The 18,614-nt window shown below is 37.7% G+C and overlaps 1 protein-coding gene across 1 annotated transcript in view; it reads right to left on the bottom strand.

Annotated features, from left to right (window-relative positions):
* Window positions 1-2,761: 2,761 nt before the first annotated feature.
* The window catches only part of SLC26A7 (solute carrier family 26 member 7), a 109,513-nt gene continuing 93,660 nt past the window's right edge, over window positions 2,762-18,614 (bottom strand). Inside the window, exons 14-18 of the mRNA XM_029923581.1 lie at window positions 16,993-17,041; window positions 8,570-8,670; window positions 4,443-4,497; window positions 4,257-4,360; window positions 2,762-3,254 (exon numbers count right to left, since the gene is read on the bottom strand). Coding sequence (XP_029779441.1) covers window positions 3,219-3,254; window positions 4,257-4,360; window positions 4,443-4,497; window positions 8,570-8,670; window positions 16,993-17,041 — 345 coding nt within the window. The 3' untranslated portion in view covers window positions 2,762-3,218. The remainder of the gene's footprint in view (window positions 3,255-4,256; window positions 4,361-4,442; window positions 4,498-8,569; window positions 8,671-16,992; window positions 17,042-18,614) is intronic.

The following is an 18,614-nucleotide window of genomic DNA, read 5'->3' as shown; positions in this document are numbered from 1 at the left end:
ACCTTGCTCTCCCATATCAGGCACGACTTCCCTGACTCCCCGCTCCAGAGTCACGGAACCTCGCCCGGGAATTGCAGATCCCAATAAAGGCCTTCTTGGCTCCATAACGTGGTCTCTTTGTCCTCCCATCTCTGCCTCCATCTATTAAACCTTACAATTTGCTTTGCAGGAGAGTAAATACTTTGAAATAATGGACACAGATCCATTCAAGCATAATGGTTATATTTCAATTTATTTCCATGCAAATTGGTTGTTACATGCTGAGTTAGTACAAAGAATTATAAAAGAGATAATTAAATGCATTGAAAATATAAAAAAAATAAGTGCAGCATATTAGACTACATGATTTTTAACTAAAAAAAAAAATCTTTGGATTATAAAGGCACGACTTAACTCCCTATTTCGAATCTGGCAACAAACTGACTACCAAAAAGCATATTCTATATTGAATTAGACCATCATCTCACAGAATACAGAATGTGCATTTCTAAGGCATATGTATGTTCAACAACATACTAATATATTTTGGTAACCACGAAATGTCAAACATTATCCATACAGGGTATTAACACATTAATGTTTTAATTAAAAAAGAAAGATCTCTTTTCTCATTACATTATGCATTTATAGAATAGAGAGCTGTCAAATAAATTACTGCAAAGTAGTTCAAGCTAGACCTTATAACACTTGAATCATATAATCGGGGGCAAATAACCTTTAAAATGAAAGATAAATGGTAAAATTTAAGGGCATTTAATTTGCATAAATATAATGTTAATGGTCTTTTCCTGGTTTCATATTTTATGCTTAATTTATATATGTCACTCTATTGGGTCCTTAACACTCTTATAGGTCAGTTTTAATTTTTTCTAATTTTATTTTACCATAATAAGTAATATGGAAGTAGTTTATCATATATAAAAATAAGGTGGTCTCATAAAAATAATTTAGCATGACTAGAAACATTCTAGCATGAAGACCATTTTATAGTTCCTTTGTTAATGCTTCTTTGATATAAATATGTGTATTTTAGAATCTTATGTGCGTAAAACTCAATTCAACTTTGGACTTTCAAAACTCAATTTCAAGGAATTCCTCCATGTTAATGGTCATCATGACCTTGGTATACAGAAGAAGACTTAGAACAAAGCACTTTACAGGGTGTATGATTTGGTCTTCCTTTAAAAAATAATATTAGCATTTGACATTCAAGTTATTGGCTTTAAAATTTTATCTATAAACACCGAAATGCATTCAAATATACCTGCCCAGATATACCTGTGTCAGCTTTAACAATAAAATAGAACAAACCACCCATTGATTAACTATAATGATTTGAAGGGCATCCATGGTCCATAATCTCTAACAAATTATAAAATGCCTGCAGTGCATGAATTTAATTATAAACCAAAGCTACACAGAGAAATATTGATTTATACACAGCAAAAATATATTTTCTTTTCTTAACTTTCCTTGACTAACGTTTACATGCCAAAACCAACGGATTTCAGATGGGAAATGCTGCCACCATCCACCACTGGAATAATTTAAGTGGACAAAACAGAGTGAAATTTCTTTCTCTAAGGACATTTTACTTTAAATCATTACCCCCTCTTTTGCTTGGAACAAAATTTGATGAGAATGAAAGTTGGCCTCACTCATTTTGATCCAAATTAGTGATAAAAGGATTGAGGCTTCCTTTGGGACAAAGACTTTTCTTTTTAGTTCATGTCAAGCAAAAAAACCCAAATTGAAATAATAGGGTAAGTTAAGAGATTCAGACATTTATTATTCCCTTTCACTTTATTACATTGTGCTACCTATGGTTTAATGTGAAAATTAAGGGCCATATGAATGTTTACCACATTGTTAGGGACGATTACATCACTTGGCAGGGAGTCAAATTTCATACAGATACTCACAAAAATACCCAAATGGCCTGTCTCCAAATTTTGTTTTCAACATACTTTTCAAATTCACTTTAAAGTATCTGGCCCTTTGTTACACTGGCAATTTCAAGAATGGTTACAACACCTTCAAATGTAAGCATAATTATATATCTAGACCTATCTTTGAAAATGAGTTTCTTCAAAAGCGTATCAAATCACCTAATAAAAATATGAAACTCTGTAATTGTATGTGATTGCAAATATATCTACAAGCATGAAAATGATAATTTATTCAGGTCACCCTGGCCTGTGGTGTTTGTTAGTTACCCTGCTGATTTGGTAAATTTACAGATAATCACATATCCAAGTTCTACTCTGACAAAAGAAAAACATACCATGGAGACCTATCTATCTCTCTATATGGATAGATAGAGATAAATGTATTATATTGATTGTATCTCTGAAATAGGAAAATCCCAAATTACTACAGTTATTTGCATGTTAGCTATTCTAACTGGTGGTATTTATTTTCTCCTCTAAAAATCATATTTGTGAAAAAAATATAAAACGTGCAACTTCCATGTGCTCTGGCTCCAACAAAACCTAAGGTAAAAACAGAGACTTTCTGGGGTTGGAATGCAGAAATTTGGGCTGAGCATTTCCAATATTCACAGTAAAACGGACTAATGTCAAGAACTTGGTCACTGAGATACCAGTTATCTTGAAAATAATCTTGAAGACTCTCGTGCATGGAAAGATATGAAGAACAATGGATTCTGGTTTGTCATTTGTTTTTGTTTGACTTAATTTCTGTGAATTTCATATCAGATTGTGCAAAGAAACATTTAATCTTATTGATGTTTAATGGCCTTTTTGTGTTTTTGGAGGGGAAAATGGCACATTAGCTAAGTTGTTTTTATACATTAGTTACAGATGATGCTGGGTTTTTACAAATGGCTTGCAAATGTTCTAAATCTCTTATGACAAAGTATTTCTCAGTTTTACAAGTTAACTTACAACAAAACAGACATAAAACAACAGAAAATACTGTGGCAAAGGAAATAAATTCATGTTTGCTTCTCAGTACATTAAAACTAAATGCATACCAATTTTTATAAAATAACTACAAGATAAACTACTTACTAACAAAGGTTAAGAAAAATTGCTGGCGAATCTTGACCAGTGGCCATGTGGTTATGAAGTCACATCATACTTAAAGTAGAGGTCGTCTGTAGGATCTCAACAACAAACAAGGGTGTGCAAAATGTCAGAGTGTGGCCTGCTCAGGGCAGCTGCTGAAGACAAGGGCTGGACTGCAGCAAAGGGGTCTCAGACTTCACTGTGATCACTGAGTTTGCTCAAACTCTGAAACAGGAGAGGAAGAAATAAGTACACGTTCGACCCTTAAAGTGCTACCACAGTCAAAGAACAGTAGCAACTCATGCAAGCTGTCCAGCCAAGTTAAGCAGATGGACGTTGTATGACACATCAGAGTAGAGTGGTTTAAAGCTTCAAGTCCAAGGTCAAACTGCTGTCTTTGAAATCAGCTCTCCCACTTACAAGTGGTATAACTTCCCTAAGCCTACGTTTCCTCATTTCTAAAAATAGGTTAAATAATGGTACCTATGTTCCAGATCTAATGAATTAATATTCACTAGTATCTAATGAATTAACATCTGGAATATAATGAACATTCAATAAATGTTAGGTATATGATAATATTAATAATTGTATTGTTAGTATTTTATAAATACATATTGTTGTGATTGAATAATAGGGATGACTCTGGGAAGCACCAAATGCCATTCTAGGGATGAGGAAAAGCAAAATGATTCAAAGTCAATGAAAAATTGCAAGATATCAAAGCTTCAGGAATAGTTCTAAGACTAACCATAAAGGCCGGTATTTGGAAGATAATTTTGACACTTCGTATCATGGGAGTACTGCAAATAATATTTCCAAAGATGGCAATATGAACTGAGAGGTAAGGGTATCAGAGCAGAAAAAAGCTATAAGGCCAAATCTAAAAGTATTAGCATTTGACAGAAGTGGATTCAAATTCCCAGGATCATGGATCCTGGAAGAAGCATTTCTTTCACAAGCAAGTCAGATGCACTTCATAGGTGATTCCCAAGTCTCGAAGCAGTGATATTGTTAGAAGACCCAAATTATTAAACAATGTTCATGACGGATTCAAGTAAGGAATGGAAACATCCTTCTTCTGTACCAGAGGGCTCTGAGTGGGAGAAGATTATAATAGATTCTCTATACCAGTAGGGTAATAGGTTAACATAAAAATATGCAAAGCCCTTGATTCTACATTCTGATTTTTCTTATCACTCCTGCATGCCAAGTTGCATGGCTCACCTTATTTGAATAGATGTTACCTAATGCGGCAGATACTGATTCAAAAGAAATTGGTTTCTCTGAGTCTGGGTTCCCACAGTACTTCATTGCTTTTATCAGGGAAGCTACAAGAAAACACAAGTAATGTAAAGACAGATAGAGTAGCAGAAGGATCATGTTCAACGTCAGCCAAGAATCCTCCCTTACCTGTGCAATGGGCTAATGACACTTCCATGCTCCTGCTCTTACAGTCCATGCAAACCTGAAAGAATTAAAATAGTATACCCACAGTTAGTTCAGCATAGCAGGCAGGAAAGAAAAAGACGGACTTAAGAAAAAAGAATATCTAGTTTAAAAGAAAAAAAAAGCCAATATTTATGATGTCAGACCACCAGAGGGAGGCATTGTTACACAGTCAGGCATACCAGAACAAACTTCTAAAAGAGACGGCCTTAGCAAACTAAGATTAATGCACTACAGTCTTTACCTTTACTGCAACTAAGCTTGGCTACTTACGTTTTCATTTAATAAATGAAACTTCACTTAATAAAAATGTAAAGACCACATTTCCTTCCCTTAAGAATGATATAAAATTGTTCTCTACTTTCTCTTATTGGAAGGACCCATTTATAAACGTGATGAAAACTGCTGACTCACTGCTTAGTTTAATATTTTACAACAATTTGTTCATATTCATGGACTCTCAGATCCCATCCACGGATAGAAAGCTGAGAACCAAAATAATCAAAGGCAAGTTTGATTGTCCAGCTTCCATTAAAACCCCATCAAGATGAGAGATCCTAATTAATTTGCTTGGTGTACCTTAGAGTCTTGACTCATGAGGTCCTAGAAAACAGCAGGTAGGAACACCTTATTGAAGGCCCTGATTTTAAATTCAGCCAGACCAAAGTCAGCCCATGAAATGCAGTGAAAATAAACTGAGAAGTTTTAGCAACTCTAGTATGGATTTGGTTATGTAATAGAGATGTATCTTACATATAAAATACAGAAAGTTGCATTTATAACACATTCTAAGAATATGCATGATCAACCCAAAAAATTCCCTTATATTGTTCCAGAAGTAAGCAGTGATACTTTAGAAGAACTGTAGAATAATGGGAGATGTGTCACTCTGAGCATGAATAAACAAGCAAACAAACAATACATGGACTGAGACTTTGCCATGGAATAAATGGCTCCTGTTTTTGTAAGTGAAAAGGATTGATTCAAGGTGACTGGTCAGAGTTTGACTTTTTCTCAAGCTCAGGAACCACACACACATTGCTACAGGTGGTTTGTTGATGTTGATAAACATAATCGCTGACCTTCCCTGTGTCCCAAGTAGAAGAATAAATAAAAGTTGCTCCATTTCCTTCAACCTACATACCTCCTAGGGGAACGTTCCTACCACTGCAGTGACTAAGAAAATAAGCCAGGAATGTTAGGAAGCAGGGAGACACGCATGCGTGGCTCAAGAGACCCTGGGGTTCTTGACTCTGGACCCTCTTTCAACGGCTAGAACTATGAAATAATATTAGTAACAATGATATTATTTGCATTTTAAGAAATGACTTTTGCAAATGAGAACAAATTATAAGACCTAGAATTACTGAGTACTTATTAATTTCTAAAAACTTTGCTGTGTGCGTTCTTTGCCATATATCATTGGTAAGCTTTGCAACTTCATGAAGTGAGTATTTCTACTTCCAGTTTAAAGAAAAGCAAATGCTTAGGTCCAGATCATGCAACTAGGCTAATATTTGGATATTTATCTACCTTTAAAGCTAATGTTCTTAACATACATCATAATTTACTATAACCATGATGAAATAAACTGAGCAGTAATAAGGAAATTACAAAGGGCAGATTGACACAAAACTGCTGATATTCTAGACACAGATGGAAGATACCAGGCCAGGGGCAAGTGGTATTTTCTGCTAATTTAATAATAAGACACATTGGGTGATCTGTCCCAGAATTCCATTATGTAGCATTTTAAAACCATGAAGATGAATGAGAAAAAGAAACTTTCTTAACATGCCCAGTCCAAATTATTTGGATTACTCTGAATTTTCAACTTTAGATCCTAAACTCTGTGGGATAGGTAATCATTTCCTCCTCCTGATAAACTCTAATCCTGATTTGCAACATCTAGAGAGAGCAGCTAATGAATGTTTAAGCATATTCAAAATAAATTTTAAATATTATTAAACAAAAACGGTCTTTCCCAATAAATGGACAATCCAAATCTGGTGTTTCCCAAAATATGAGCTTGGACCACTTGCCTCAGAATCACCTGTGGTTTAAATAAAGATTCCAGGTCCTAAACTAGGACCCAGAGGCCTGCCTGGCAGACGAGCAGCCCCAGTAAGCCTTCTGTGCACACTTCAGAGCGCTCTTCCAGACCCCTGGTGACACAGAAGAAATAGAAATGCCGAACACAAGGACCCCCCACGCCCACCCCCTGGAAGATCTATCCGTCTACAGAGCAGACTTAGATGCAAGAAAACAGGACATTCAGGTTAAACTCTATGCCAATTGTGCAAAGATTTTATAGTCAACAACAGAAAATGAAAGCATATTATATAGGAAAAAGGGTAACATAGCAAAAGTTGCCACTAGATTTAAGGCCTAGGATATTTAAAATTCAATTATTTTTGTGCAATTTGTTTTCTAAATATCTGCTCATACTGAATGGAACAAATTCACCCCCTTGTTCTCACAAGATGAACACACAGTGGTCCAGGAGGTGCCCTTGGGTAACACACTGCAACTAGAGTGACAGAACTGGGACCAGGCTCTCTCTGAGGGCCACCCACTAAGCATCTTCCCTTCCCCTTAGTCGCAGCCTCATCTTCATAGGAAAGTGATACCAAAGGGGATCTTTGCACTGTGTTTTTTGTTTTCATTTTTTTTTGCACTATCTTGATTTTGGAATGTTGGACATTTCAAATTTATGTTTATAAATGAATAGAGGCACAATTATGAAACACCACGGAAAACAACCAACACCCATAATGTGAAACTTCTTGGAAATTACTGACCTTAACCCTTTAAAAGTCCATTTTATATTTCTATGTCTTTCCTGACAAGTTACTAATATAAGACTATCCCATCCTCCATAAATTAAGTAGATAACCGATCAAAATTATACAAATAACTGTTTTTAGACGGTGAGAACGGGAGCACAGGACTGAGTTTCTGGAGACAAAGAAACACATGAGGCAAGTTCTCCAGGCTCTCTGCTTTCTGCTCAGAGCAGCTTCTGGGCCAGAGCGTGGAGGCCTGAGTAAAATGCAAGAGCTTCCCTGAACTACACAGTCAGACCTGGAGCCCAGGAAGGGTCAGGTGGGTGAAATCTGTGCGAAAGAGTAATGGAAATGGGGGAGAGAAGCAGAGAAAGAGCTCCAGACACTTCCACAGGATTTTGATTAAGTTTTTGGCAGAATGCAAAGCTACCCCTGGGGGAGCCTGTGAGGTGAGGGTAGCAAACCTCTGGGGAGAGAACACAGAAGCTGGTGGAAGACTGAGAGGTTCGTTGAAGAACAGATGTTGCTCCATCCTTGAGACCCTCTCCCAACAAATTTAGGATACTGAGGGAGAGAATAAGTGGAAATAAGAAGGAGGTAACTTCCCTGTTGACATAGTATTTGCTCAAAAAGCAGAGGAAAAACAATCCAGAAGTGTCTGAGTTTTCCTTGAATTGGAAAAACTAGGTGTTGTTCCATCTGTTGGCATGTCTTGGGAATTATGTTCATTTTAAAGAAATAAGCAGCTTTAATTTTGCACCTCAGGGTCACAGGGACCCATGAAGATCATGGGCTAGAGAAGTAAGCACCATCGTCTGATAGAACAGAGAAAAGCCCATGCACTGGAGGCTGTTTCAGAAATCAGATATGGTATCTGGTCAAACTACACCCACCCATAAGGGTAAGAGAAAACATCCTGCCATGACCAAGGCCACTTTCTCCAGAGGGGTCTTTTCTCTTCTTTCTAGAGCCCTGAAAGCTGACCGCCCAGAATGCACTATGCTCAGTACATCTCAAGCCTGTGTTCTATTCTCTTGGACTACCCCATGTGAATCCCCCACCGGAGACCCCCCCCCCACCACACACACACACACACACACACACACACACACACACCAGAGGCTTGATGGGATATCCTGAAAACACAAATCTGTGGCACTGGGAGGTATAAAGTTCCATATTCCTTGAGGAGAATGAGTAAGATGAGCATTAAAACAGGTGGGTTCAAGGCACCAGAGCTGAGAGAGCAGCTGGTGAAAACCCCATTACTGATGAAAAGGGAAAGAACCAGTGGAAACACAATACCTCAGCAAGCATGGAGACTCCAGAATAGTCAAAAAAAGTTACTCCACTGCAATCCAGGATTAAAAAGCATTTCTCACTGGGGCCTGGCTGTGAAGCTTCTTCTGTAGGAGAAACGGAGACGAGTTATGGAGAATTCGAGATTTCAGCTGCAGACTTGGTTGAACGGTGGAAAGGTAACAGTGGCCTCATGTTTAACAAGACTGTTTCCAAACACTTTTCAGGACTAGTTACTTCTGAAATCTTTAATTTTTAATTATTTGAACATTATTCCTGGCAATTCTCAGAAAACTCTGAGAGGAAGATGGGATAGGTTAATTACAGAGAGACAAACGGAAGCTCAACACTTTTAAATGATTTTAGATGATTTCCAATACCTGGCAAGCCCAGGCCAACCACTGACTAGAGTCGAGGCCTCCAGGCCTTCTGATCAGCACTCTGTCCACAGTAGCACTCAGGCTCCTTCGTGGGTGTGCCCCCTGGGAGAGCCCTGTTTTGTGGTGTCTGGAGATGCATTGCTGGGGCTTGTCCCTTGGACTTGGAAGGGATGTGTGTGAGGGACCCTAAAAATTAAGCTTGATTTGGTTCACAGTAAATCTGCCTCTGAATGTACCTGATAGGGAAAAAAATTTACTCAGGACTTCTTATTTGCCAACGTCTTCACGGCTATAGTTTCCTTATTTCCAAACAATGACAGGCCATGTCCAAAGTCCCCCTGAGAACTGATGTGGCTCTCAGAGCAAACCATGTGAAGTAAGATACTTCCCCTGTTAGCAGGCAAAATCTACTAAACGAATACCAATTCATTAATTATTATGAAATTCTCTGAAGAAATAAATTATTTTTTAATGTTTATTTATTTATTTTGAGAGAGAGAGAGAGAGAGAGCGCCCGCACAAGTGGGTGAGGGACAGAGAGAGGGAGAGAATCCCAAGCAGGCTCTTCACTGTCAGCACAGAGCTTGACGTGAGGCTGCTATTTCATTTTGTTTAGAGATACAGAGACAGAATGTCCAAAAACATGTTAATTCATTGCCTTTCCTAAAAGAAGATATATAAATTTTTATCTGTAACTATTACGGTATGGCATGAGTTCTATCATCCCCATCCCTTAGCCAGACAGACATGCTAATCAGTCATAGTATTTTTTCCACTGAGATCAAAGATCTTAGAAGTTTTAACAACTCTATGCTTGAGGAAGCCACTACTAGTTCACAAGAAGCTTACTTGCCAATAAGAACTTAATACTACAATGAGAAAACAATCTATGTGGATGTTATTTAGGGGGATTGATCACTGGATCTAAATAACCAGAAAATGATGGTAAAAGGCACAGAAGATTCTTTAAGAAGTTTTTTTTTTCCTTTCCTATCCTATCACACTTATTTCACCTGTAAATTGTACTTGGTACTTGTCATTATTCATATTTTCTTTTGATTATTTTATAATATAAGTGGTGATAGATTGTTAACTATAAACATGTTTGGGTTTTATCAATAGCCATACAAAAATTTGCCTTCTATTGTCTCAGTGTGCTTGCTTCATCTTCCACTTTACATCCAGTTTCCTCTTTCCTGTTCCTTTAATCAAAATATGGGCATATTTTCAGGCCATCCAAAACAAAACAAAATAAGACAAAAGAATTGTGCCTTGTAGTTGTAGATAATAATTTAAGTAAGCTATTTTAAGAGAAGCAATTCATAATGCCTTTTCAAATAAAGAAGACATCTTTAATGGTAAAGTTACCAATTCACTCAAATGAAAATTTAAATAGAATGGACACTTCTGAAATCTTTCCAAAAACAAGTGAAGATTTCTTTTACACAGTACCCTCTCGGTTCTGCCATTGTACTGATTTTATGGCTATAACCTTGTGTTCCAAGCTCCTAAGTAAATCAACCAGTGCAATAAAAATCACATTGTCGTAGAAAAGAGTAAAGTGAATTCACAGCTAATATCCTGCCTTAAGCAAAATGAGGTAAGCTTGGAGCATGTGCAAGGGAGACAACTAATCTATACCCATGTGAGATGTGGTAAATGATGGGCTTTATCTACAAAAAACAACATTTCAGAAAGAAATTAACCATCAGGTGTGGGTGGGCAATTAACTCCAGACTGTGGAAGCAAGCTCTCTCCTGTAGAATATTCATTAACTCCTTTAATTAAAAAGTATTCATAGTTGCATAATTTAGGAGTGCTTTTCATATACTTCAAAAGGTTCTTGACAGTCTGTGAGTCACTCATAATTTTTTAAGAGAAAGAATTTTCTGTTGATATCAATTAACTATTGAGAAGCAGATTTACATCTCTAATTTCTCAAAAAAAAAAGGAGATACAAAATATTTAGAACAAACCATAACTTTCTTTTTGAAAAACATATACACATATTATTGAGCATCTCATTTGTTCATTCACTCATTTGTTCATTCATTCAATCAAGCAATCCGTCAATAGAGACGTATTTTGGGCAGAGTGTGGTCCTAAGTAAGGCAAGTAAAGTGGTAAACAAGAGAGATGATGGTCCCTGCCCTCGGCAGACACAACCACACCAGGAAGTCAGCTGACTGAACTAGTAATTTGAAGTTTTCTGAAGGCTGGAAAAATTATGCAGAGGAGCTAGAGGAGTGACCTGGTGTGGTAGACAGAATAATGGCCTCCAAAGATATCCATGTCTTAATCCCCAGAACCTGTAAATATGTTGTTATGCGGCAAAAGGAATTCTGCGGGTTTGATGAAGTTAAGGACCTTACGATAGAAAGATTATCCGAGGTCACCCAGGGGGGCACAGTGTAATCACAAGGGTCCTATGCAAGGGAGACAGGAGGGTGGGAATCAGAGAAGCTGTGGTGGTATAAAAAAAGGTCAAAGAGAAATCTGACGACGCCTCACTGCTGGTGTGAAGATGGAGGAAGAGGCCAGGAGTCACGGAGTGCAGATGGCCTCCAGACCTTGTAAAGAGCAAGGAAATAAATGGATTCTCCTCTAAAGCCTCCATGAAGAATACATCTCCACCAAAGCTTTTATCTTCTCCTGTGGGATTCATTTCAGCCTCTGTCTTCTAAAACTATAAAATAATAAACGTGTATTATTTTAAGCGCTAAGTTTGTGGTAATTTGTGACAGTAGCAATAGAAAACCAGTACACCTGGGTTGGGGAGTGAGGAGAGGTGGTGAGTGAGGGCAGGGAACTTGTTTTAGACTTCAGGATCCGTCAGAGCAGAAATCATGCCCGCCTTCTTCACCCTTGAACATGCATCACCAGTCATTTTGCTCAGGACTCAATAGATGTTCAGTAAGTACAGGAAACATGTGCCAAGGCAACAGAACATTAACTAGTTAATGCAGGAATGAGAAGAAGAACAGAACACATGAGGTGAGATCTGGAGAGGAGGTAAGGTAATACACCTGGCAAACCATAGCGCTAAGAGAGATGTGTGCAGGAGTGCTTCTCGGGAATGGCTACATTCCCCAAGTGACTACAATGTTTTGGGAACATAGCCTACACATGGCAATGGAAGATTTCTTCACATTTGAGCAAGGTTTGCTTTCATTCAGATAAATATGGTGACTGCCACCTTACCATTTATGTAGTTGTTTCATATATTTTGATTATTTGGTCATGGGCTCAATGACAAATCTTCCCCTTCTGTGCAAATTATTACAGGAGGGCAGAGATTTTTTAATTCTCCCCTCTGTGTCCCACTCCCTTGCTCAGCTTTATCTCTCTTTGGTTTAGTTACTTCCAGATTTGTTTAGTGTGCCTGCAAACCCACTGGATGTCTTCTGGATGTCTTATATTCACCACCCTCCGAAGTAAACGTACCTTCCCTTTCCCTCCCTGCCCCCACAGACCTCAGGTCATCCCAGTGTGAGAGGTCCAAAGCTTCAGAATCATTGTTTTGCCCTCTCCCCTCCTCAGTGACAGCTGTGTTCATGACATTCTGGAATCTCCCTCAAGTTCATCATCTCCCTCCATTTTCATAACCTTGTGATCAAGGCAGAGGGATTAGCAGTCTCCCCGCAGGCTGCTTTCAGACCAGTCTCTCCTGTCCCAGCTCCAAGCACCCGTTCTTGTCTTCATGCCCACCTGCAACAGGGACCCAAATCCTGCCTCTGTCCCTAACTAACTGCACGATTCAGAGCAAGTTAATTATCCCCAATGGGCCCCAACTGATTCATCAGTGAAATGAAGAATATCCTGTCACCTATTTGAAAGTGGAAGTACAGGATTTACTAATTACCTATTTCAGAGTTATCAAGAAGGATGTCCTTTGAAAACTGTCAAATGCTATACAGATACTGTCTATCATTATAATTTTCGTTCACTGACCAAATGTTCATTGAACACTGAAGGATAATGCAATGAAAAGTTAAAATGTATTTCTTGCCTTAAACATCTAGTTAGAAGAAAATATGCAGAAAAAGAACAAACTCTATAACCAATTAAGACAATATGTGACTGAGTGAAGCATGTGGTATCTCTGTTTTTCTATTACTATGATCTCCATTTCACAGCTGAAGATACTGAATTCCAGGCTGTTCTGACAGCACGTTCCCCTGTGTGGGTCTGGTTGACTTCTTTTTATACTTAATGGGATTGCCAAGCAGTGTGTCCTTCAATTTACTTTACTTTTCTGTTAAATCTTGATGACAGGATAGGGTCTGGATTGGCAGATCAAGGAGATGGTTCTATTCAGGAGAATCCAAATAAAGCTCAGAGCCAGGGATGACTGAATTAGATGCAGGGGGCCATGAGTTGATTTATCTGACTTGGATCGGGGGTTCCTGTAACGTGGAATGAAGGGGAAAGCAGTAGAAGAAGATGAGAAAGGGCTTTAGGTGCCATGCTAAGGAGGGAGCACTGGATATTCACAAGGGACATTTTATGATTAATCATAAGACAGACATTAAAGTAAAGGTGATTTAAGATTAATCTGTCATTACCTGACAGAATAAAGCCAGGATGGCAATGACATCTCAGCTTGCGTGTCAGTACCACGAGTTCACAGTAGCTTCCTGCAGCCTTGTATGCACAGGTTTCTCAGGCTATCTTGGCTCATAGCAGGAAGTGCTTGACCTATTCTGTCTGAGAGGAGCATGGGACACTGGGTATTTTCTATCATGGATTAAAACCAAGAACATCTCATGACAGAAAAAGAATACTAATTCATTTTGAACATGATTAAGGACAGAACCAGAGTTGCAAAGGTGAAAATATAAAGGTAATAAAACCAAGAGTTATAGGTTTTAGTAATTAAATGGACATTCTTAGTATATAAAAGCACAGGGAGGTGAGGCACCTGGGTGACTCAATCAGTTAAGCATCAGACTCTTGATCTTGGCTCAGGTCATGATGATCTCATGGTTTATGAGTTCGAGCCCTGCACTGGGCTCTGAACTGATGGTGCAGAGCCTGCTTGGGATTCTCTCTCTGTCTCTCTGCCCCTCCCTCACTCCTCCCTCTCTCTTTTTCAAAATAAATAAATGAGCTTAAAAAATAAAGCTCAGGGGCTCCTGGGTGGCTCAGTCCATTAAGCATCCGACTTTAGCTCAGGTTTTGAACTCACGATTGATGGGTTCAAGCCCTGCATCAGGCTCTGTGCTGACAGCTCACACCTGGCGCCTGCTTTGGATTCTGTCTCCCTCTCTCTCTGCCCCTCCCTGCTCTCACTCTGTCTCTCTCAGTCTCTCAAAAATAAATAAACATTAAAAAAGAAATAAAGCACAGGGACAGGAGGGCAGGATGGTGTTTCTGAACAAGAAGGAGAACTAGGACCCAGGATACTCTGGAGTATCAGAGGAGAGAACAGGATGCTAGAAGAAACATTCTGATCAACTAGTTCTGACTATTTACAGAAGGGACACAGCAAAGGTGATGGTGTCCATCAATTCCTGTTCTGTGAAAAGAGGGCCTGGCCTAGTGAGGCAGAGACGAGAACACCCTTAAAAAGTTTCCAGGGGCACCCCACTTCGGCTCAGGTCAGGATCTCACAGTTCATGGGTTCGAGCCCCACCTCGGGCTCAGGGCTGACAGCTTAGAGCCTGGAGCCTGCCTCAGATTCTGTCTCCCTCTCTCTGCCCTTCCCCTGGTCATGCTCTATTTCTCTCTCTCTCTCTCAAAAATAAACATTAAAATTTTTTTTAAAGTTTCCAGATAAGCAGGAGAAGAAGACATTCAATAAAATGATCATCAAAGAAGTACTATATAACCAGTATTATGCAAGCACTCTTTGAGAACATAAGGCAGGACAAAGTAAATTTACCACAAGAAGTGAGAAAAGACCAGAGAAGCTGGCATCTGAGCTATACCCATGTCGATATGGGGTCAAAGACATTGATTCATATATTTATATAACATTTATTTTATTCCATTTGATATATTTTATACAGTAATACAATAAACACTATAGTATGTTATCTTCTTATATAAACATTCTACATGTTCTTTTTTCATTGTACTCTTAATGGATATTTCAGTCATTTCTAGATTTGGGGGAATTATAAAGAAAGTCCTATGAATAATCTTGTATATGTCTCCAGGTACAAATAGTAACAGATTCCATTTTTATTGTCTTTAGAGGTATAAAAATTAATATAAGTCAGGATTTTCTGTTTTTGAGTTTATGTAAATGCATTTGGAATTTTATGTTTTCTTTTGTCTTGCCTTTTTTGCCCTATTACATTTTATATAACTTATTCAATTCCTTTTATTTTATAAGTATACTGAATAAGTATATCAAATAAAAATTCAAATGTATAATATACCAAAATGTATATGTTTATCTGCTACCTTTTTCCAAATATGGATTGGTTTCAGGTTTGGAGAGTTACAAATACTACTGTTGTGAATATTCTTGTTTTTGTAATTTGCTGGGTACAGGCTCTCATTTCTTTAGACTGTCTAAGTAGGAGTGGAATTGATGGTCGTAGGGGATGTGTATCTTTAACTTTACACAATGTTGCCAAACTGTTTTCCAAGGCAGTTGTAATAGTTTACATGCCCATCGGCACTGTAGTAGACTTTTTGTCCCACACCCTCAGGAACCCTGGGCATCCTCATACTTTTAAGTGTTTAGCAATCAACACACAGATATATACACACATATACAGGTATATAGTACTGGATAGATGCAAATTAAATCCACTATTTCTCCATTAATTACTCTGAATAATAGTCAAGCACACGCTCATGTTTACTGGTAAATTTGAAAATGCCTGTTCATATCTTTTACCCATTTCTAGTGGGTTATCTACTTTTATTATTCATTGATTTGTAGAGGAGTGCAGCCCTCTGTCCACATTATATGTTCTATCTACTCTTCCACTCTGGTGTATCTTCTCATGCTTTGTATGATGGCTTTCGTTGAACAAAAACGCTTAAAAATAGTCTAGTAAAGCTTAATGGTCATTTTCTTTATGCTTAATGCTTCGCTCTTCTTGTGTATTTTCTCCTATATTCATCTCTAAATTTATATTTTGTCTACCACTGTTAGGACTTTGATTCACAGGGTACTGAGGTAGAGGTAGGTGAGTGAATTACAGTGAATGATTTCATTCATTAAAGATACACAATTGCCTCATCATTGTATATTAGCAAGACTGCCCTTTCCCCACTGCTCTGCAGGGCCACTTTGTCACAAATCAAACATCAATATGTGTGAGATTTTTCTACCCTTCTGGGCTCTCTCCTTTGTTCTATTGATCTGCTAATTTATCTTGGAACCAATACCTCACTGCATTAATTATTAGAGCTTTTTAATATATCTTGAGAGTTAAGAAAACATTCTCTCATATATTTCATGTATTTCATGAGTGTCTTGCCTATTCTTGGCCTTTTGAGTTTACAAACAAAATTTAGAATAAGTTTGTCAATTGCCATAAAAGAGTCCTATTGGAATTTTAATAGGGATTGCATTTATATCTATAAATAAATTCAACATAAGTAAAACTGACATCTTTTCAGCATTAAGTATTCTAATTAATGAACATTGTGATTTCCTTCCATTTACTAATAAGTACCATTTACTTAAGTGTTGCAAGTATTTTTAATACCTTGTAATAAAGCTTTACACTTTTCATTCTGTGTAGGCATACACATCTTTACTTAAATTTGCTTCTAAAAGAAAGAAGGAGGTAAGATAGAAGGAGGAGGAAGAAGAAAGGAAGGAGAAGAAGAGGAGGGGAGAGAAGGAAGAAGGAGGAGGAGAAAGAGGAGTTGGGGAGGAGAGAGAAGATGGAGGAAGGAGAAAGAGAGAAGTAGAAATAAGAGGAGGGGGGAGAAGGGCAGAACAGGAAAGAGAGGAGGAGGAGCAGAGAGAGAAGGAAATGAGGAGGACAATGGAGGGAGGTAGAGTGGTATGAAGAGGAAAGAGGGTTTATTCTCACTCTATATTCAAGTCACAACACTTAACTTTTTAAGCTAACTCACCATTGCAGTTGCCATTGGATAGAGAATTGAGCAATGTATTTTGTTCACACTGAAATGAAAATGAATATAAGGAAAGATAACATTATAAAAATTCACTTCTGTCCCTGAAAATAGCATATATTTCTTTTCTCCATGAATAACAAAAAAAACTGGGCTCCAATAATATTTTTCATTTGTCTTTTTTTTGAATGATAAATACAACAAATTGAAATAATAAAATAATCAATGGGTTCTAAGTATTTATTAACTTGGTAGATAGTTTATGTTACCAAGTCAGACTATCTTGTTTAGAACATTTTCTGCAAGACTAAGTTTGTTTTGATTATTGATCAAATTATACATTTGCATGTGTTTTCATGCAGTGTATCCAATCAGAAATTAACCTTATTAACAAAACATTACCTAATAAAAAGGCATTGACCATGTATTTCTTATTATATTAGAGTTAACTATTCATATGTGGCTCCATAAACATGCCTGAGATACATTCTTGATTTATGGGAATGCTGGAAAATGAAAATAACTCTTCATCCTACAATTAAAGTTCTTTGAAACTGTCAATAATTGATGCCTCTAATGAGATCACATGCTACCTACTTCTCAAATGATTTATTATTTATTATTATTGTTAATGATGATGATAGCAATTGATACCTACTGTATATCAAGGACTTTGTGTTAGTTATTTAATTCTCAGAACAATCCTATGGAGTTACTAATCTCATTTTCTAAAGGAGGGAGCTAAAGATTGGAAAGGTTAAATAGTTTGACCAAAGTCACAAAGTGAGAGCCTGGACTAAATCCAAAGCTCCTACCTTTCCATTCAGAACCTCATGCTCCCAACCACTACATTCTACTGCTTCTCCCATGAAAAGCAGCTTCATCCTAAAGCCTGACTAGAGAACATCTATCTTCTCTTCTTGATGACCAGTGATGCAGCTTATATACGTTAATTCTGGCTCAGACAGTTATCAGCTACATTCCCCCCCCCCCATGTATTTTACAATCCTAAGTCCCAACCTTCCTTTTCTGTAACATTCAGGTAATGCCACTTATATCATGGGGCTGGTGATGATTAAGTAACAGCCTAATTAAAGTACTAGCCTCTGAGTGATATTCAGTGAATGTGAGTTTCCTTCCCCTGCTCTTATTTTTACTTGTCTGAAATCTGTGCAAAAGAATTTCAAATAATTTATGTAGACACTCCGCCCTCAAAGAGGTGAAGCATAACTCCACACTCTAACTGTGGGCTGCACATAGCAATTTGCATCCAGAGGCTACCATATGGGAACAGAGTATAAACGGAGTAACTTTCCACTGGGGAAACCTGACAAATCCTACCCCTTGTAGGTAACCAAGGTTAACAGAAATATATCATATTGCTAGTATGTACCTTTAACATAATATAATGAAAATGGAACTTAACCTCTATAGTTTTTCTCCTAAAACCCCAAGCCCCTGTTCTTACCATGCTAAATTCCAGTAGAGGGGCAGTCTACAAAATACCTGATCAATTGTACTCAAAACTGTCAGGGTCAACAAAGTCTGGAAAAGTCTGGAATAGAAAAGTCTGGAAACTGTCACAGTGAAGCAGAATCTAAGGAGCAGAACAACTAAATATA

This window comes from Suricata suricatta, chromosome 15 (assembly GCF_006229205.1).
Source record: "Suricata suricatta isolate VVHF042 chromosome 15, meerkat_22Aug2017_6uvM2_HiC, whole genome shotgun sequence".
NCBI classification, from domain to species: Eukaryota; Metazoa; Chordata; class Mammalia; order Carnivora; family Herpestidae; genus Suricata; species Suricata suricatta.
This window is presented reverse-complemented; position numbering and strand designations above follow the sequence as displayed.